Raw genomic sequence first — 22,485 nt, forward strand, 5'->3', positions numbered from 1 at the left:
GTGTATGGAAATCTTTTCCACATTCTCTTATCGTAACAAGCTGAAAGGCTGCGACTAACACCCAACTTCTGAGAATTGCACAATGTTGAATTCCAAAGAAAAGTTGTGGGAGTAGTAAAGAGGGAGGGTGGAGCACAGCATCATGCGCATCACCTGTCATAACCAAAAAAACCTACATGTTTATGGGAAAATGAGGTCTTAACAGGAAAAGGTCAACAGTGACTGGAGTCATAGTCGTGGAATGCAAAATAACTAATGATAATGATGTTCTGCTGTGTGTAGAAAACAGCTGGTTTCTCATCCGCTGCTCATCTGTCAAATATAGGAGTTTCTACTGAATTAAGTGGCATTAATGAAAGATAAGAATCACACCCATCCATAATGATTCAGATACGTTAACAGTTTGGCTCGAGATCAATGGTCCAAATTTTGTCTTTTCGCAAAATGATACTCAACTGAATATTAATAAGCCGGTCTTATTCACGGAGGAGCCATGCAAACTGTCATGAATCCATTTTCATTGTCACAATCCTTTTCTCCAGAACTCCAAACCCACCATTTACAGTAGGCTTTGTGCACATAATTAGCATTAGCTTGTACATTTTGCCGTGCACCAACAAATGGTGGATAGAAAATGGCTTGCAGCGACGAGGAGAGAAGCCTTTGAAAATGAAAATCTCAATGATGCCCATCTATCCTCCCACAAATCTAAGAATAGCTCCATATCATTCAGATGGAAATGCGGACAGAGGCACAAAATTGATGGTGGTGTTCGTCACTCGTGCGTGTCAATGTCAGGCATGTGAACAAATGTGAAGCATTTTGGATTTAAATGGTTTTTCCTCTTGAACAATCGATTAAATGGAGGCTGACTAGACAACAGCGCTAGTATCAAACAAAGGGTCTTCTAACATCGAGAACTAAAAAACAGTGGTTCCTTACTGATCTACTCTTAGGGGCCAAATCCTAACGCTTAGACATCAGGCAACGCATAGAACGACTTCAAACCCATTCAGTTTGTTTCTATCCATCAGTGGATTCAAACCCTGGACCTTCCTGCTGCGAGGAGACCAATGCTTTTATTTCACAAAAGGACAATTCTTAAGTAAGCTACAACTGGGGCTAAAAGAAATGTTGCAGCAAGGGAATCTAATTAGGGCTAAAAATCAACGTTTAAAAAACCAAAACATTAAAAGGTCATTGAAATGTCAGTTACAACTTATTCAGGCTACTAAATCCATTTTTACTGCAGAACATATAAACAGGTCAGATAAAAAGTTAGCGTTAGAGTTAGCATGACAACTTATAACAAGGTTTATAAACTCAGCATTCATAATGCTTTATACCTCCACGCCAAAGTCACTAGTGAGTAAATAAAAGTTAAACTATAAAAAAGCATATAAAACATTATGTGTATATATTATGTCACCACCTGTAAGACTTTATAAAACGTTAAATTGAATGCATGATTATAAACATTTATAAAGCCTTATAAATGCGTTATAATGACTTATGACTGTGTTTATAATGCATTACAGACAATGACCTTCATATACAGGTTACCCAGAGTTCTAAAGTTTTCAGCCTCCACCTTGAACAGACCTTAACTGAAAAATGCTGACTGACGAGTATATTTCCTGGACAAGAGCCATGTTTTACTGCGGGAGGCTGTATAAATTTCACTTTGTTGCCAAAACTGAGAATCTAACTCTGAGAAGCTACACCTTATCTCAAGGTCAAGCTGAGGGGGAGAAATAAATTAGGCAGCAAGTTAACATATGCAAACTTGCACCTCGTATTTGAGGAGTTATGACAATCCACAAAGATGACACAGGACCAACATACATGTGTGTAAATAGTCGAGGGATAGCCCGGTGATATGATGATCCATATATTTGTATTGGACTCACACAAAACAGATCACAAAAAGAATGATCAACATGAATACAGCTGAGGAAAATATATTTTAGTTCCAAATATGAGTGAAGCTCAGAAGAAATGCTGGAGCCTACATCCCCCATAATGCAATCAATAGAAACTCAACATACCTGGTTTGTAAGGCAGGTTTTCTGTTAACAATTGGTGGTCTCCAACCCCAGAAAGAAATAACTTTGACAACACCATCAGGGTTATTTTCTCATACTTAAAACAGACAAACTATAGAAGAGTTTCCACAGGTTGAGTAGACCTTAATGTGTAACATCAGTGGAGTTCTCCTTTAAGCAGACAGTGGAAAATCTTTATCGACACACTTTTAGAATCAATTTTAAGTTTCTTTTACTACATTTAAAAGCTTTTATTTATTTAATTAGGCTTATAAATAATGTTACTCTTATTATGTTCTTTACAAATTTACAAATTATTCTTATTCCTAATGGTCTCGGTTTTTATTGCCTCATTTTATTTTCCATTTACCCTTGTTTAAATGTGTTGCATGAAAAGCCCTTTCAGCTACATCTCTTGTATGTAAAGTGCTCTATAAATAACTTTTTTTATTATTCATATTATTTTTATTATTATAGAAATGGAAATAGAAATACATATTCATCTTAGTTTCAAAATCTAAATAAAACAATAGGTCAAAGCTTTCTGAAATGTTATGGTATCTTTATTATTATGCCAAAGTTATCAGACTTCCAGTAAGAGCTTTAAATACAGCGCTTCCTGTGGGTGGGCTCAGAATCTAGACATAATGGTGTTTTATTTTCCAAGTGGCACCCTGAAGAGTTCCCGCTTCTGTCTCCACTGGTGACATCGCTCTCAACACTACCCACACACACTGGAGTCATCATGCAGACATACTGCCTAACACAACCCCTCTGAGCAATGCAACCTACTGTATGACATATTTACAGTAGACAGTGGTACATGCACACATGTAAACAAACGCACACACACTCATCCTGTACAGTGACGGGGCTGCCTGTGACTTCATCAACCAAAGAGATTATCCTCCGTGACTCAGGTGGATGGTGACGAAACTCAGTTTGTTTATTGGAGTGTGGTTTTGTGTGTGTGTGCGTGTGTGTGTATGCAGTGACAGCGTGAGAGCAGATAAAGGCTCAATTGGAAAGAGGGCAGACATGATTCATTACCAAAGTGAAAGATAAGGCCAAGAAGAACTGTTTGGAGATTTGAAATGTAGTTTCAAAGCAGCAACATTTCCATTTTGATTGCCTTCTTCATTTCCTGAAGCCTGGAGGCTCCTCAGAGGCCCACATATGACTCTGCCTGTTGACTGCTTGGACTAAATAATGCCCTATTCTTCCTCTGCGACTGGACAAGGCGCCCCCGGCCCGTGGCAATAGGAGTCAATAACCTTTCTGTTATGAGGTGACCATCCTGGCAGAACAGTGCAGAATCTTTCGTAGATCCTCTATTCATCATTCATTTGAGAGAGAGAAAAGAGAAGCGAGAGAACCCCAGAAGAGAGCCCCAGGCTGGGACCATTACACATTCCCACTAGTATACGATAAGATTGGGCAACATTTTCTCATTGCCCACTATCACCCCTTCAACTGGCGGTCGTTGATGTATTTGGCAGTGTGGTGGGTACTAATGGTCATGCGAGCTCCACATGACCCTCTGCAGGTTGTGACTACACTACTACTATCGTACATCACTGGGTTTCTAACCCTTTAAATCCGCAGATGTGCTCAGCTAGTTTCTCTGATAACTTAGGATCCAGAAGTCCAATGACTAAAATTCTTTATCTGGTTAAAATATATAGTTGAAAATGACCTAAAGATCTAAAAAAGTGCACGGTATAAATGTGACTTGAACTGGATAAAAACATCAATTTCTGGCTTCTGGCAGACAACCACAGTGCTGACACATGTGCAAAGAGGATATGCCGCCATTAGAGGCGACCACATGATTGTGTAGACTTTAGAGGTTATATTCTTTGAACCACATTTGACATCCTGCTTGTGTGGAAGCAGAAGTGGGAAATGATCAAATTATATTGTCAGCTTCTTACTTTTTTGTTACATAATAGTCATTAATATTTCTTTGTTACTGACGATGTTTCAGAGCATTTAGAGGGGGCTTACAGTGGCCAAGAGTTTTCTCTCTGTCTGTATCTGTCTCGCTCTCTCACACACGCAAATATAATCAAAGTAATACAATTGAGAGCAGAAAATGTGTGTTATAAAGTCTGTATTATTTTTTAACTGTACGTATGTATGTGTTTATTGTAAGAAATCTTGCTTAATTTTAATATCACATAACTTATTATTAACAGACACTAAATTGCAAAATCCTTTTGGAAATTTTCACGCTATTCTTATGTTTTGGTCTCTTTACAACTTTTTACAGACCAAAGCTGGTCAGATCTAACGTTTTGACTTCAGTGAAGATATTAAGCATAAACACACTGTATAATAATCACCGGGGATCTAAGATGGCCTACATATTCAGAACGTACTTCCAATAACAAAGCAGCATCACAACGCACCCTTTACACAAACTTAAAGAAAAACAGAATGCAGAAGTGTTCATGGAGACAAGGAGGAGGGAAATGTATCAGAGTGCTGAGAGAAGAGTCTGCACTGATATCTGAGACTGTTGAGTGGGTTTGCCGGGTTAGTGGTGAATTTAGTTTATCAGACTGACAATTTCTGACTGTGACAAGACGTTCGCAAAACCTTGAAAAATATCAGATCGCAATGCAAAGATTTTCAAAGGCTGTAAAACACCTCTACAGACTCTGGAAAAGGAACACACACAAACTGTACACCCACACAGGCACATACACACACACATCAGCAGGCAGGCAGGCAGGCAGGCATGCACGTACACGTACACGTACACACACACACACGTACACACACACACGTACACACACACACACACACACACACACACACACACACACCTACAGGCAAATGCAGATATACAAACATTAGTGCACTGCAGCCTAAAACTGTCTCTCTGTGTTGATTTTCTGGGCTACTAAATCTGGTTTGGGGGCAGAGACGGTGCCCACTCGATTCTTTTATGCCATGCAGCAGGTTTTCTGGGGGAAGGAGAGATGTATCCAACTCATCTCATGGGCACAGTACAATCAGGTAAAGGAGAAGGAAAAGGGAAAATGAAAAGAGCAATGAGGTCTGGTTACAAAATGGTCGGAGAGGAGACCATTTAAAAAACAAAAAAGGTGTGAAAGGATAAAGGTAAAACATTGTGTGGTTGTTGTTGATGGTTTCAGAGCCAAATTAATTTTGAATTACTGAAATTCTCTGAAACAGATGCAAGCTGCGATGTAGAGTAAAAACCAATGAAAAGAGAGAAAAAGGAGATGTCCCTAACAGAAACAATATCGGATGCCGATCGCGGGCATATTGTGATTGATTGGAGTCGACTAAAATAAAGCTGAAGGTCAAAATCTAATATTTTCTTTACTGTATTTACCTGTTCTGTCCAGTGCCAGCATTTTACTGCATATTAGAGTAAAACATAATGTGTGTAAATGTGAAACATTAATTGATTACAGCAGTGATTGTCTGTGTTCTGACAGCCGGGTTGGAATAATTTGCGAAAGTCCGACGTTAACAAATCCGTCATCTCTCTTCTGTCTTTCTCAAAGATCAGTGTACAAAGCGTTCAGCTTGCAGCTTCTCATATTAAGCTGTTGAACACCATTAAATTCAGCGGTTAAAAGGACAAATATGGCTGCAACTTACGAATATTTTCATTATCGATTAATGTAACTATTATTTTAGAGATAAATACATTAATCGTCTTGTCTATAAAATGTAAGAAAATAGTGAAAAATGTCCATCCAAGTTTGTGAAGGTCCAACGTGATGTCTTTAAATGTCTTGTTTTGTCAGTACAAAACCTTCAATAAATCTCCATATTTGCCATTTTTACATGAAAGATTACTTATTTTTCTGTCACTTACTAAAATAAAATCCGCATCTATTTTGATGGTTTGATTAGTCGCCCAAGTTTTAAGAACTGCTTCCGTGTACTGTTAAATACAGCTCAGTAAATGAAGGAAAAACGGTGTTGCCTAAAGCCACAGAAGGAATCTATGTAAGTTGAGCAGAAATACTTTGATGCCTTGTGTGTGAGGTTGATGTTAAAAAATTCCACGGAGATGAATACGTTTGATCTGCATCTTCTGGAAACCTCTGCTGAATCTGATAGCTATTCATATCTTTAATTGGACTTGTCTCTTTGGTATATAAATCCAAGCCAACACACTCCCAACCCACTTGATACTAGTGACCCCAACGACTGCCCTGTCTTATAACTATTTTGTTTCACTGGCGTACTAGAATCCCTTTTAGTTTTTTTCTGATTATAGCACGACCTCCACTGCAACACTAGTTGTTAATGAAAGAAATTGGCTTGTATTTCTCCAGAGCTAACATTCTCTACATTCTCCAAATAAACAGCTAGTTTAAATGAGTAGGGAGGGAAGAAATCATAGGCGCTACGCAGCGTAACACCATGCCTTTCACAGTACATTTTCTTCTAGGTGGCCTGAAAAACATTATATAACAAATGAACACTGAATCTTAAGCAGGTGCATCTGTAATCTTACAGAATAACAGTGATTTGGCTTCTCATAATCAATCATTTCTACAGAAAAAGAAGCAGATACGGTGGTACAGTCCCATCAAAGAGAGGAGCCAATGCAACAGACTACGCACACTGTACATTATTGGTAAAAATGTGGGTGTCTGTCGGGGTATTTCAACATCTTTTTCCCCCCCTCGCCGCTCGGTAAAGCAGAAAGCATTACAGTGATAGTCTGTTTGAAGACCAGGGAAGAAAAAGTATCAGAGAGAGCAAGAAAGAGAGAGGAAGAGGGAATAGAAATAGAGGTGTAACAGTGTAGCTCAGGGGGCTTACGAGTTTGCGTTCAGAGCTCTTAGATCCGAGCCCCTGCTGAAGGAGAGTAAAAGTGAGATATCAAACAACTCAGGAGTGATGAAAGAGAAGAGTAGAGAGGTGGAGGAAAGAGAAAAGGAGAGTGAGGGAAAAGCTCTCTTCTCCCGTGTGTTGTGTTTTTTTTTCTTCCTCGTTGCATTTCAGTCGAGCGAGGGACGACCTTGCTGGGTAGAGCACAGCTCTTCTCTCTCTTTTAAGTCCCACTCACTCTCTCGGTTCCCTTTGAGGATCAGCCAGAGGGATCAGCAGAGGAGAGAGAGTGATAGAAAAATGGAGAAAGATGGAGAAAGATGGAGAGAAAAGAGACAGGCGGCAGACATGTGAAAGGAAGGGTGGGTTGGGAGAGATACGACAAAGAAGACAAGAGTTAAAAACTGGAAAAAGTGAATAAAAAAAAAGCGTGATCGACAGGACAGCAGAGAAGGAGAAGGGAGGAAGGGATGGCAGGATGTAGGATGAATGGACGAACAAAAGAACGATGGCTAAAATTATATAATGATGGAAAGACATGTACACGGAGAAATTGCAGACAGGAAGTACCCCAAGAGAATTTGACAGTGAATAGATGTAGTTGATACGGCAGCCCGTGCCAACACTGAAATCCAGTGGTGCCAAAACTCCAGCTGAAATGATGTGCGCAATTGTCCACAGGAACTGACTTTAAGTGTGTTTACGAAACAAAACAACAGTTATTTTTAATAAAATAAGTTTTAGCAAAAGTCTTCGGTTTAGATCTACACAGGATTGGGGATGGGAATCGAGAACCGGCTCCAAATTGTCCGGTCCATCAGAATTGTATGCGTCCGAGGTTATCAGTTCCGGTATGTTTTTGTTTTGACACATTGCAAAAAGCCATGCGTCAAATGTCTACAATGCTGGAAGCATGCAAAGAGAAGGTCATGGTGGAGAGGAAGAAACGGTCCAAAGCATGGCTTTATTTCACCAAAAAAAAAGACAACAGTGAGGGTGGAAACACCAGCAATATGATGAAACATCTTGGACACAAAATAGGCTAGAATTCCAGGAATGCCAATTAATTCAACACTCTATGAACGAATGCCACTGCTTCCCAACTGAGCAGCATGTACCTAACCGAGGTTGAATAGTGTTATTATACCATTACCACCGAATGATTTTTAAGCGATAAGCGGAATGGCATTGGTATGAAAAAAATCATATTAATTCCCATCCCTACATAGGATGTGTTCAGGCCCAGTATTACGTTAAGGTCACATGGTGCTCAGAGACCAATACCACTGTAGTTACACGCAAACAAACTAAGAAAATAGACTTAAATCCTCAAAATGTGCTGTTAACACGGTTGAAGTGAATTAAACCAAACTGTGCATAGACAAGACAGTTTAGGTATAAGGGACATATATAATGAAGGATGAATGCAAAGACAAAATAATTAAGTCAATGATAAGATGATTGATTAAAATCTGCAATGACAGAACGATTGCAGACATTAAGAACGTCAGAACATTTTGACACTGAATAGATGTAGTTGATCTGACAGCCTGTACCAACACTGAAATCCAGTGGTGCCAAAACCAAAGCTGAGCCAATTCTCTGTAGCTGTCTACAGCTGCTGCATTCCCCATTTCATGTGAGAACTGATTTAAACAATTTCCCAAGCTGTTTTGATGTGAATTTTATTTTGGCATGATATGATATTGTGAACATTTGTGGTAGCTCGGGTTAATGTGGACGCTCCTGAATGTCGCTGTCTATCAAATTCTTGCGAGAAAAAAAACAGAGGAACACTGCAACAAATGGGTTTTCCTCTTCAATGGAGCCAATGCAGAAACAATGGGCAGCTACACAAGACCAAAGACTAACAAGGGTCAGAAAGGACACGGACGTGGACTAACAAGGAAAAATATCTGCATGAACACAAGTGCAGCAGAAAGGCTGACTTTCACACATCCGCATGCTAAATTAAGTAGCATCCGCGATGAATACAATACAAATGCGTTCATGCACAAACTCGCACGCACTCATGCGATCATTTGTCATCAAACAATGGTGAAGAAAAAGACATACATTTTCGCCCTGGGTCATGAATTAACACACGCCCACACAGCTGACAAAAAAAGGTGCACAAAAGCATGTAGTGGAGCATATTCATACACAGCCTTGATATGCATATGTGCAAAAGATCTCAAGACAAAGAGGCAACATTAGGCAGGGGAAGAGCGGTGGCAAATGAGAGCTTGGCTCAGTGCAGCACTGTTAAGCCTCTGCATTTGGAGATGTTTCTTAGAGGGTTGGTTTTATAGCCCCTCTTCCTTCATCCAACCCCTCCGCCAGAAACCACCCCTTCTCCATCCCCTGCGCCATTGCTTCCCCACTTCCTGCTCTCTGCTCTACTTTAGCCTCCTTCTGTCTGTTCTCCTCACGCGACTGGCAGAGGAGGAGAGCCTCTAACACCGCTGCAACAGCTTCAGTCTGGTCTGCAACCGTGGTAAGGTCAGTCTCCCCCACAAACACACACACACACACAGATACACACATACAGCTCCATCATTAAAACATGCAGACATATGCAAAAAACACACATCAAAACCCTGAGGTATTCTACAATTCCAACGCCATAACAGCGCTCTTGGTGAAAGCCTCTTCAAACAAGTGGATTTTCGGTGCAGAAAGGTGTCCATTAAAACACGGCCAGTTAATAGCACCAAGAACGTTCAGTAGATGTAAAGGCCCTGTTACACATATCCGTATGGCAGAAACGTATGCCGGCGCATACGAAATATCGGCAAAAGGTTGATATAAATTAAGGGTAAGTTGTGATCATTCAAAGGACGCAGACGATACGGCGAACACGCCAGACATACGGCCCTGTCACACAGTTCCGTATGGCAGAAACATATGCCGGCGTATATGAAAAGTAGCTCAAAATTTGTCAGAGTCCAAATACGTCCAAACTTTTCCACAGCGGTGTTGTAGCTGACATATACATAACGAATACATAACAAATTATTATACGTATGTCCAACATATTTATAGCTTATCACTTATATATACGTATCAGAGCATCTGGCCAACTGAGCTGGAAAAGTGCCATTTGGTTCATGTCATGCTGATGCTGGAGAACGGCTAGAATGTACTCTTGTTGCAGCCTCTCAGCATCCTCCATGCTCTCTGATGCTGGGTTGATGATGGGTTGATGTATTCATCAAGACGTGCTGTGAAGAAGTTAGGATGAGCTACTCACAGGGACCCTATATACTATATTCAAACCCCAATAATCTCCCAATAGTCTCCCAAAACGCTAGCTGAACGGTAGGAATAGGGTATCCACTCGTTATCAATAAATTGGCTGTAGGGCTCACCGTCAACCGACGTAGCCTATATCTAACGTACCTCTAACGTATTTACGTAGGTATTCACGTACTATATTTACGTAGGTAAGTATTTACGTACGTATCCACGTATGTTCCGGTAATTTTGAACATGCTCAGAACATCAGCGTTCAACAACGCACCCCAGCGTAACACCGCCTGCTCTTAACGAATACTACTTATACCTTACCTTACATCAACGTACACCAGCGTGTTGCCGATATTTTGTATACGCCATATTTTTGTATATCTTATGCATTCGTTGGGTATTTGTCAGATACATTTTGTATAAGTAAGTGATGCTCTATCAATAGGTTAGACATGTGTATCTGTATATGTTCACTTTTCCGATCCGATGAAAAGTTGGACGTATTTGGACTCTGACAAATTTTCATATACGCCAGCATACGTTTCTGCCATACGGATATGTGTGACAGAGCATTAAGCCACAGAGAGCAAAAATATGAATATGTATGTATGATCTTTGTATTCAGTGGTTAAGACTACAGTAAAAACAATCATGGAAAATCTTGGAGGTTGTGCCACACCAAGGTTAGTAGAATCGTGTCTTGTAAGTAGAGCTGTAACGACCAGTCGATCGACAGACAAATAAATGCCCAACTATTTTGAAAAGTAATTTTTCATGCAAAAATGGCAGGAAATGCTGTTTTTAGTCTCTCAAATATGGAGGTTATCTGTTTTTTTCAGATTTGTATCAAATTGGGCTGAATATTTATAGGTTATGGACTGAAAAAAACAAAACATTTAAAAGACATCTCTTTGAAAAACATTGGAAATTTTTTAATTTTGTAGACCAAACGATTAATTGACTAATTTAGAAATGAATCGGCAGATTAACCAATGAAGAAAATAAACGTTATTTGCAGTTAAGGAGATATAGTAGTCTACCTGGCTTAGCTATGCATTTAAACATACACAGCACGGAAAAAAAAACGAGGAATATGTAGGACAAGCAGGTGACCTTTGTATTGTGTGGTGTGTTTGGAGTATTTTGTTGCAGTTGCTGCATGGGGATATGGTGTCACAGTTATTGTGTTAAATATTGGAGAAGAGGAGCGCCTGCATGTGTGCATGTATCTTCTTTAGCAATTATGCAGGAGATAGTGAGATAATATATACGGTAAATGAGAGAGAGATAATGTGTAAAAATGGCAGGGGACAAAAGAGGGGAGGAAGGATTTGATTATTGTAAAAATAAGAAAGAGAAGAGAAAGACAAAACAGAGGAGCCACAGAGGAGCATGGAAGATGAGGATGAAATAGGAACATGGTGAGACAGGAGGATGAGAGAGAGAGAAAGGAAGAGAGAGAGCGAGAAAGAGTGGTGGTGGTGGAGCAGAGGTCTCTTAACCTTGTGCGACGGGGCGTGTGCTTGTAAATAAACATCAGCCTGAGATTATTCCGAGCACGAATGCCCAGACCGTGGGGCCCTGAGGTCAGAGTGGGCCCATACCTGGCCTGCCTGCCTGCTCGCTCGCTCGCTCACACACACACACACACACACACACACACACACACACACACACACACACACACACACACACACACACACACACACACACACACTCACTCTCTTATCTACATCCACACCTACAAAGATTTTATGTTGATAGCAAAGCCCATTCAAATACTGGTGCATGCACACAAATACATGAAAACAGACACATACATTTGGGATATAAAAACCCACAAGCATGCATGCATCCAAACCCCCCCCCCCCCCACACATACAAACTGACAAATGCACACAAACACATACACTAAGTCTAACAACACAAAAAAATGGATTTGAACAAAGAGAATATGCACACTGCTGAAGTACCCACTCACACAGTGCCCACAGACTAACAGACAACATTCCAAACAACAACACACACACACACACACACACACACACGCACGCACACACACACACACACACACACACACACACACACACACACACACACACACACACACACACACACACACACACACACCGTCTCTGTACTGTTAACACCCCAGATGTCTGCAGACATCCAGTCATCCATAGCTCAGACGCTGTGTGTCATCCATCTAATTTTTTGTTCTTCCCTTGTTGTTTTTGAGGAACCGACTGATGAGTCCAGACACTGGGATTTGGGATTATTCACGACGATGTAATATGTCGCTAGATTCACAGCCACACTCACACTAATCCGTCCACTACATCTCCCATCCTCCAAGTCAGAAGCGAGTGGGCCCATATCACCTTTGGCTGACCTTCCCCGCCCCTCCCTGTGATTCTAAAGGTATCTTGTCTTTATCAGAGAGTTACTGCAACAAACTTGGGAGACTTTCTCATTCTTGCCTAACACTGTAGGAATGTGCATGATCTGAGGACAATACATCCTGGAGGGTTAAGGGTAGATACAGGTGAATAGGTTAACAATTATAACTAATAGACTTCCCCAGTTGATTATTTACAGTATATTAAGACAATTATTTTTAAAATTGTATGCTTTAATATGCAAATTAGGCATTATTCTAGTGTCCGGCAGTGGCTCAGTCAGTAGGGGCTTGGAGAGAAAAAGTTGATAACCTCATTTTACATTAGAATCCAGCAGATTCACACTCATTGTTTAACTTTAACCACATATTTTGCTGTCCTGTTATTGTGGTGTCACAGATTACGTACACACAAAACTATCTCCATCTAAACATTAACTAAATGAACTCATAAAAGGAACAATAGAAATGGTGTTTATTGATGTTAGGAGCTTACTGTTCAATGCTGGGGGAAAGGTAGAGCTTAGGGAAGACTTGGGTAGCCTCAGCATCCTCGAAGCTCACTGAGAGAAGGGCCACGTCCTCTCCAGGGTCCAACGCTGTGTCCTGAGAAAGACAAAGCCGGGTTGGTAATGTTATTCAGGAAAACCACTATCCATAGGCAAAACACCATTGAGATGAAGCTAGGATTTATTTAGATAGCCACAGCCTGGAATCCCACACATTGGGATGTCCTCAAACTGTCCTCAAATGAACTAGTGTGTAGGAGTTGGACAATTAAAGGCCAATTTGCATAGCAATCCTTTAGGAAGACTTTTACAGAATAGATACAACTTCTATTTTATTAAATGTATCAATCCACACTGACTCCCACAGGACCCCAAGTGTTTTTTTTTCACAAGTCTCTTTTCTTTTCTTTCTCTGGCATACAAATCCACTGTTTATATGTTGTAAACTTATTGACCATTGGTAATAAATAATCAAGGCCCCACTATGAGCTAGCTGGTTTCACTATCGGCAGATTCCCCTCGCCCGCTATGTTTATTATTTATCAATAAATAAAACAATGCAGATTTCTTCCTGTGAAGCCTAAATGAAAACTATTTTTGTTCAGACAGTTTTTGATATCAGATTGGTGAAAACAGTTTAGCGGCCTCGGCCCGCTCAGCTCTTTCTGCAGCTGACAGAAAGGAGGTCAGAGTCGATGTGGACTGAGCGGATAGAACGCTTCAGTAGTGTATCACTCACGTCCCGCTTTTGACACAGGTTACCAATAAACGCAAAAAAGTACCTGTTAAAAAGCCACACTTGAAGGCAAGGCAAATAAGGCCTGCCTTCATAGAGAAGGATGAGAGAGAATAATCATTCAAATGGGGATTAATGGCGCACACTTTTGGACAGTATCTCATTGAAAGCATTCAGTGTTGCCATTTTTTCAAATTCTCACATCTCGCTGATGAAAAGGCATGCTTGTCTAATTATCTTTTTTAAAAGTACACAAATTGGTGGATGTAGCCCACCCATTACCATCATTGAATGCCATCTATAGATTTGGTTCCCAGTGTCCATGTATTATTACATTACATTACATTACAGGTCAATTAGCAGACGCTCTTATCCAGAGCGCCTTACAGTTAACGAACTACAGGGATAGTCCCCCCCAACTTGGGGCTCAGAGGCACAAAGCCCTGGTATTGAACTCACAGCCTTCCGGTGTTCTGTTTGGAAAGCATGCCACTAGACCACTAGGCCATCACCACCCATGTAGTCTCTTACCCATAGAATAAGCGATCTACAGAACATGTTGGAGAGTCAATCTGAATTCTTAAAAAGTAAGTTATGTATAGCTTATGGAATTACATTTTTTTTTTTAACCCTTATAGGTGATGTGAAGCATTCGGATTCAATACGGGATTCCAATTTGATTCAAACTCAAACCAGGGAATCATACACATCTATGTGTGCACAACAAGTGTGCAAGTGCTTAAAATGTTGAATGAGATGGAGAGGAGAAGAGGAAAGACACCAGAAGAAACATCTGTTTTGTTTCATGCCACATTAGCTTCAACAGCTGCACTATGAGGCTGAGCTGATGACTGGAAGCACCAATCAAATCATGTGTGAGATGGATGCAGAGGCCACCCGGAGCTGCTCGCTACAAACCTCGTCTGTCTCTCCAAGGTTCTAATTTCTCATTCTGTGATGTTTTTCCTAGAGCATGGCTACTTCTCAGGCACTGTCATTAGTGCAATTCCACATCAAGTACCATTCTGGGCCCTGTCTGCCGACAGAGGCTCGGCATCGTTAATCAAATGTCTTACAGATGGTTTGAACTCATCCATTTGTTATAATCGCTCCCTGCCGTGGTGAGAGGAAATCTAACCACCATACATGATGGACAGAGGCAAAGTGCAACCAGTTTGCAGCAGGGCAGCCTCAAACGTGATCAGCCTTATTAACTAATTACACACACTCTGCTGATCACAAAACCAAACTGACCATTTGTTTGTGAAAAACACGGCTGAGTGGGTGGAATAAAGAAATTCCTTCACTGAACATTTTCTCTCCAAGTGGAGTGGAATTAATTTTTCTTCATGTAATCTAGTGAATTTGACCATTGTGTTTGATTAAAGAAAAATTGAAAGTACCATGGAATACAAATATAAGGGTCATTCATAAACAGTTCAGTGCATTTATACTGTAGCACATGCAGATATCGAGAGTCACAACAATGGCTGCGGACTCCGCTGACTATCACGCAGTCTGTCTCGTCGTGGCAGATACATTAGGGGGTAAAGACATAAAAAGTAGAAGGGAGGCGGTGAAAGACAGCGGGGTGTGTGGCATCCAAAAGTGTTGCCTGATGGAATCAGCTCACATCAATAAAGTGTGCATCAGTAAACAAGAACTGCTCTCTGTCTCACAGCAGCGCTCGCGGCTCCTGCCGCTGACGATATGGGACAGATAGGAACAGGCATGGAGATGTGGGGCTGGGGTGGGCGTGGGGTTTGGGAATAGATTGTTTTGCTCCAGTTTGTAGCTGTCAAGTCCCGTTCTCTTCTTTAAAGGTGATTTAATGGATGCTTCCTTTGGACTGGGACAGAGTAAACAGACAGATGAGAACCAACAGGAAGGTGAGAGGGCCAGAAGAAGAACACAGGGCAGCTCTGTGTGGGCTGCAGCGGACCATCCCTCGATTGGGTCGGACTAAGGGCGATGTTGAAGGGAGAGCCTTTTTGTGGAGTGATTCAGACTCATCTCGTCCCAGCTGAGGACAGCGAAGAGCTGTCACAAGTCATATTGCATCAGTGAAACAAACAAACCAAAGCTAAAAGGCAGACCCTTCAACTTTTAGCTATTGCCATTCTAAATGAATGTGCAACGGAGCTGAAACTATGCAGAAAATAATATTTGTTCTGGCCTTGTATAACTATATATCAAACATGATTATTTCACAACCTAATTTTCACATTAAACTCTGAAGTAATACAAATGCACCGTGAGCCAGGTTTAATCACCCACTGTCATACTCTTCCAGTGTATGAGCCAAAAATGAAATAATATATAAACAGTATTAAAAGTCTACTGCCACACTAACCACTCTGTACTTACAGCAGGCATAATACAGCCACAAAGCGGTATGATGTTCAAAATCTATAATGTTTACCCTGTTCACCATCTTAAGTTAACATGTTAGCATGCTTAAATTTGCTAATAAGGAATTCGTTTTTCAGGTATTTTGTCATAAATCAAAAATAAGGGACAAATAAAAATGTTGACCTACTGAAGGCTCAAGAGGAAATGTCACCAAAGTGATCACCAAATTATTACAATTCATCCTGAGTATGGATAAATGTGTGTACCACATTTTGCGGTAAACCATCCAATAGTTGTTAGGCCTTTCATTTAAAACCACAAATGTCAACCTAATGGTGGCACAAGAGGAAAGGTCAGGGGATCACCCAGGCTTCTTCCTCTGCAGACCATGGATGCCTGCACAAGATTTCATAGCAATCCATCCAATGGATGTTGAGATGTTTCAGTATGGACCATAGCTGTGGAGCGACCGACTGACAGATTCAGTCATTACAATTATGGAAATTTAAATGGAGAAAAAAAAGTCATTTGTGACTGTAGAATTGCTTTTATCAGACAAGGCAATGACATTTTTAAATATTGTAGCTTTATCTTGACTACTGAGAACACAATGAATCTGTTTGTCTCTGAAGCTCTTGCACCGCTGAAATTTCATGTTGCCAATTTATGTAGAATTTTTTTTTAATGCTTCCTAAGTGGCATGTTTAGAGCAAATTAAAGTGTAGAGGGGCAATACAAATGCTTTACTTGACAGCTGGTTCTGGTTATGGAGTACACAGTGTGCTGAAGGGGTGTCCTTGCAGTGCGGTGGTAATTTAGAGGCATTTAAAAAATTCTCATGATTTTCTTCTCCCAAAACTTTGCAAATCTATACAGGAAGTTGTGAAAAGATGGCCTAATGAGAAGAAAAGTTGACCTTTTAACCTGCCTGCCATGAAACCATTACTTAAATTGAAACAGAAGAGCTCTTCCCTCTGTGATGAAATAAAAGCCCCCAAATGGCCTTTAATGTTTCTGTGCCCACATACAGACGTCTTAAGCCCTTTTAACCAAATACACTTGAAGGCAACTGCTGCTTGCTTATGTAAAGAGTTAGTCGAGAAGGGACATTAAAAAAAGCTTTTGCTCCACAAGCCACAGGCAGGACCTTAATGAAGAGACTTCTTCATTGGTAAGTAATGAGCACTGAAATGGCCTGGGTCAGAGGACTGCAAGACAAGGAGGGAGTCCTGCAGGGGTGGTGGTTCGACGTCAAAGCAGTATTTAGTACATGCCCCGGGGGGATGTGTGACTCAACTGCTCAAGGACTGGATTTCAGAAAGCGTGTGCGTGGACATCAAGGTTAGAGGGTGCCTCCAAGTCAAACCCTTTCACGTGGCCACCACCCCACGTCTTCCATCCTCCTTACTCTTTCAGACACATGGGTGCAGGAACATGCGCACACACACACACACACACAAACGCGCAGACCCTTTTCCTTGTGTCCGTCCTTGTATCTCCTGATGCCCCGGCCTCTGGCATCTCCTCTGTGTCGCATGTGACAGGTTGGAGATGTGACAGCTGTCCTTATGCCAGACCAAGTCTGGCCAAAGTCACAACACACACAAACACACTCATCCGCGAATGCTACACAGGGGCTCTACTGCAGGGCTAGTACGGAGGAGGTAAGGGCACTTTGTCCGCCTTCTTCGCCCAACTTTAAATGTCATGCCCAACGTAATGGGGCGACTTGACTGACAGCAGGGTTGTTGTGCAAGGACATGTCCAGCTTCTAGGCGAGCAGCTTTGAGTGCCCCTGTACATGTGCTGGACACACAATAAGTACAAGGCAGCGGCTGCAATTCAGGTAGGACATTTTGAGGATCAGTGGAACTTCACTTGCAGATCAAAGCTAACTTAGTGGGCTTTCTCACCTAACCTGTTTGATACAGTTAAAACAAACCCTGGTTGTCCGGTTAATATGGTGCATTTAGTCTGGATTGAAAGCTGTCAATTGAACACTGATTGTGGACCAAACAACCGGACAGAGACTGCTTGGAAATGAAAATCGTTTGTGCTGTGAAAGCAAACAGACCAACCCGAGGCATTTTTTATGATAGGTATAGGATTACAGCAAGAATTCCCAAGCTAAACTTCTAATAAATTCATCTGATGATCGTGACTTGCGCAGTAAGCCATCTGTATAAGCGATGTATATAAATATGCAATAGGTAAATAATTGAACCATGGTAACATGGGTGGATTCTGATCAATAAGACAGTCAAAAGCAGTTTAAACTGTGACCTCTTGTGCTATTATCCTACTCTGTGTGATTTAACATTAACATTCATTAAGTTCATTACAAAGTGTGTGACAGTAAGGCTGCATTTAAACCAAATTAAGTGTTGCGGTGAAAACGGCAGTCCTCCCATTCATTTGGGTGGGGGAAGTGCGTTTGGGGAGTGCCGGAAAGAACGCGGCATCCCTACAGCGAAATGTTTGAACCTTTGGCAGAACGGAGCCTGACGTCACGCTGCGGTGCCCAATTGTGTAACCTGCGATCCAGAGTTATACAACCCTGCCGTGATGGAGCTGCTTTCTGTAAATGGGCCATTAATTAAGTGACACTCCCATACCGCCAAACAATGTGAATGCATAATTCCCCCATAATATTTCTGTACAAGAAGCCTCTTTTTCATCTTGTCTCTACCTGTTTGTCACTATTCTAAACATGCAGTCAATGTGGAGTCTAATTATGCTAATAATGCTTAAAATTACTTCTTAAATGATTTCTTTGTAAAGATCTTTGCTACACAAGAGAACATATCTATACACGTAATAAGAATTAAAGTGCTAAATGACCTGCTGTCAGTCACTAGAATTTGATTTCCGGATGTGGGTCCTGATGATGCGCGGATGATTTCACCAAAACTATCCGATCAATAGGTTTACACTACAGCGGCTCTTTTTTCAGGAGTCTTATTTCATTCACTTTGCAGGACATTGCTGCATTTCTTCCAAAAATAAATTTCAATGTCCTGTAAGAAATGTTTACAACCATCACAAAGCAGCACAACAATGAATCTTCTATATTCAATGCCAAGAGCCTTGAACACGGTGTAAACAAAAAAACATTGACCAGTACAACATGTGAAATAATACGTTGAGTGCTACAACAGAATAACAGTAAATAGATGTCTCACATACTGAATTATGTGTTTGTGCCGGCCTTTTCATAAATTTGACGAAGACTTACGCCATCACACCCTGAGGGCAGTAAGGCACAGGGTCAAGGTGGCAGCTGCCAAAATGTCTCATTGCATGACATGAAATGTTCTGATTGAGAACGAGAGTTGAAGATATTGTTCCTAATGATGTGGTGCTGCCGCTGCTTGTGGGGAAGGGGATGAGCAGAGATGTGGTGTACCCAAGGGGGAATGATGATCCCGCTCCCTCCACCTCAAAATACAGAAAATGCATGCGCAAGCGCAAGCACAAGCCACCACAACCCAATTGGCACGCATGTCCAAGAGGAGCCGATGTCCTCTTCTGAAATATCTGAAACAAGAAAATCTTACTTCATGCTTAAACTGATGTAAGACAGCCATGGTTGATGATTAACCAGGCAACTTAGTTTCAGCACTTAGTTGTAACTCGTGCCACGGCTTAATTTTGTCATGAGGACAATAGGCGAGAGATTACAGAGCACACATGCTCCACCTGGAACAATGTTGGTCGAACACCGCCAACACCTAAACACTGCCCTGCCGTCAGCAAAGCTTTGTGCATGGGGTGTGTTTGCAAACGGAAGAATAAGAACATACTTGTGTGCGTGCCTCTCAGAGCATACAAGTCTTTTTGTATGAGGGGTGAGGAAACAAACGATAATCTATCCAGAATGTTCCCAGGTTAATTGATTTAGTAAATGCAGCCATACTGTCTGCAGTGTGAAACACACGCAACTACAGTATTGATACAAAACAGAAATATGTTGTTTATGTGCCATTGACGTTATTTTGTCTCAAGTACATGTAAATAGAACAATTTCAATTGGAAACTTGGAAAGTGTTCAAAGAAAATGTTAGCAGCTGTATTTGCAGCCTTTGAAATAATGCTAACGTTCCTCCAAATCCACTGTAATCTAGTTAGTAATGGTAATTAGTACATTAGTAAAGTTTAAGTAAAGTTAGCAATTCACCAACACTTTCAGTTATGGGGCCAAGTTCTTTTTGTTATTGACTTTATTAAAAGACCATGATAAAGATCACACTGTACCATGGACTCTAATCCAGTATAATGGAAATAAAAGAAGCTGTAACAATTGCGAACAAGTCAAACAAGAGTGTGTTGCAAAATACTTAACCAGTCTCCACCCTAAAACCCTGCAAGCTTAGCCTCCACTGCTTGCAAATGAGATTGAATAAGACACCTATTACTGAGTCATAACCATGGGTGAAATATAGGTTAATACAACCAGCTGGGCCGACAGTGCAGTCAATACGAGCCATCTGACGTGACAAAAAAAAAAATCAAATGGAGAAAGATGCTAAAAATGTATGTAGACATCCTACTGCAATGATGCCAACTGATCTATACGTTTTAAGACTTTTTTTTTTTCAGTGCTTTACTAATCTTGTGACAATAACTGGCAGATGACCAATAGATGTGCCACTGACACACTTAAGTAAGCTGATCATTATTTCACCGAACCACGAGTCATATATGTGACTGTGGCCAAGTGTCACTGATAGTGTGTCACTAATAGCATGTCACTGCAATGATCTGTACAGTCTGTGCAAATATCAAGTGTGTGATGCTAGGGCTGGGAGCCACAAGGGTGAGTCAAGTATGTGGATTACTGCATGCATGTCCATTTCAAGAAATGAATGAATGTTATATGTTCGTACTGATGACACAATACGGTGTGACCCAGAAGTCAAGTGCCATCTGACTTCTAAACCTTGTGGTGACAGTATTACGTGTAACTTCTTCAATCTTATATTTACAAGAGGGATTCATTATTTTCTTCTCCCAATCTAATGTGACTGGAGATTTGATTTTTTTAATTTATTATGACGAGAGCATCCACTGCAAACTTTAGTCTGAAAAGGCTAGACTTTGAGCAGAGGGCCTAACGCACTGCTTCGGTTATTGGAGCATTTTCTGGGGGTGATAATTGTAATTGCATTAATATTGCTCCACTGACAGTGTTGCAGGGTGTTTTTGTCCCACTGCACCGTTAATGAGTCTAATCCAGTCATTTGAGCCACTGCAGCCCCTTACCACTATTTGGAACCAATTGGGCCTAAATAACCGTGACATAAAGGCATTTACTGAAATTACAAATCATTTGACTCATGACAAAAAAATATATTTTTCATGGAGATTTGTCTCAGCACAAACCACACAGGGATTCTATATTTGATATGCATTTCATCATTCAGACATGAAAAGGGAAGGATATCATTTCTTAAGCTTGAAAATGTTCTCCATTTATATGCACTATTCTAAGATTTGTATTTATCAATTTAAAATCTACCTTAATTAAACTGCAGCACGCATTTCAAACTTTTCAGAGGTGTTGCAGAACAAAGCTGCGTGAATATGACAGGCAGCAGCAATTTGATATTTATTACTATGGACTGCTGACAGTGGATTCACTGTTATCTTAACTGCGTGTGTTGACACAAAGCTGTAATCTGAGATACCACGTGGGAGCTATACGAGACAAAATATCAACAGTATCCTCCTTATAGTTAGCCCTAGAAGGTGGATTGAGTATCTATTTACTGGTTAAAATCATGCGATATAATATTGCAAAACACATTTGTTAAACAAAAACTGTACGCTACACTTACATTTATTTATTTAAAGAAATAGTATTAATGCAACCATTTCTTTACAAGAAAATACAGTATGCAAAAGAAAAAAGGGGTAAAGTGACTTAAGTAAGAAATTACTAAATCATTTTAAAAACATAGGCTATATTTGGCACTTTGCTTTGCTAATGCATCTCTTTTCAAACTGCATATTGGTTTCTAATTCTTTTGAGGCTTTGAAATAGGTTTGGGCTTTGAAAGCATTTTATTCGATCTTGACATTGTGCTGAATGCGCACATTATATCTCATTGAATCTATTCAGCGTTCCGCTTTTAAAAGGTAACTAAAATTGTAAATAACTAAAACTCACAAACAATCTTTGGTTGAGTACACACATCAGAGCAATGGCTGTATTTTTACAACCTTGCGGTCAGAACTCATCCACGTGCCCCAGTGCAACCACATTATGTTTCACATTCACGCACTCGCATATGCAGCAAAATGACTGTAGAGCCCTGGGACGGATGGAAAATTGGACGTTTGATAGTGTACTCGTTTGATTTGAGAAAA

General features: G+C 40.6%; 1 protein-coding gene across 2 annotated transcripts in view; it reads right to left on the bottom strand.

Annotated features, from left to right (window-relative positions):
* Window positions 1-22,485, bottom strand: part of babam2 (BRISC and BRCA1 A complex member 2) — a 76,986-nt gene that overhangs the window by 12,608 nt on the left and 41,893 nt on the right. For both annotated transcript variants that reach the window (XM_029461416.1, XM_029461417.1), the window contains exon 7: window positions 13,016-13,125. In XM_029461416.1, coding sequence (XP_029317276.1) covers window positions 13,016-13,125 — 110 coding nt within the window. The remainder of the gene's footprint in view (window positions 1-13,015; window positions 13,126-22,485) is intronic.

Source organism: Cottoperca gobio, chromosome 22 (assembly GCF_900634415.1).
Source record: "Cottoperca gobio chromosome 22, fCotGob3.1, whole genome shotgun sequence".
Taxonomy (NCBI): Eukaryota; Metazoa; Chordata; class Actinopteri; order Perciformes; family Bovichtidae; genus Cottoperca; species Cottoperca gobio.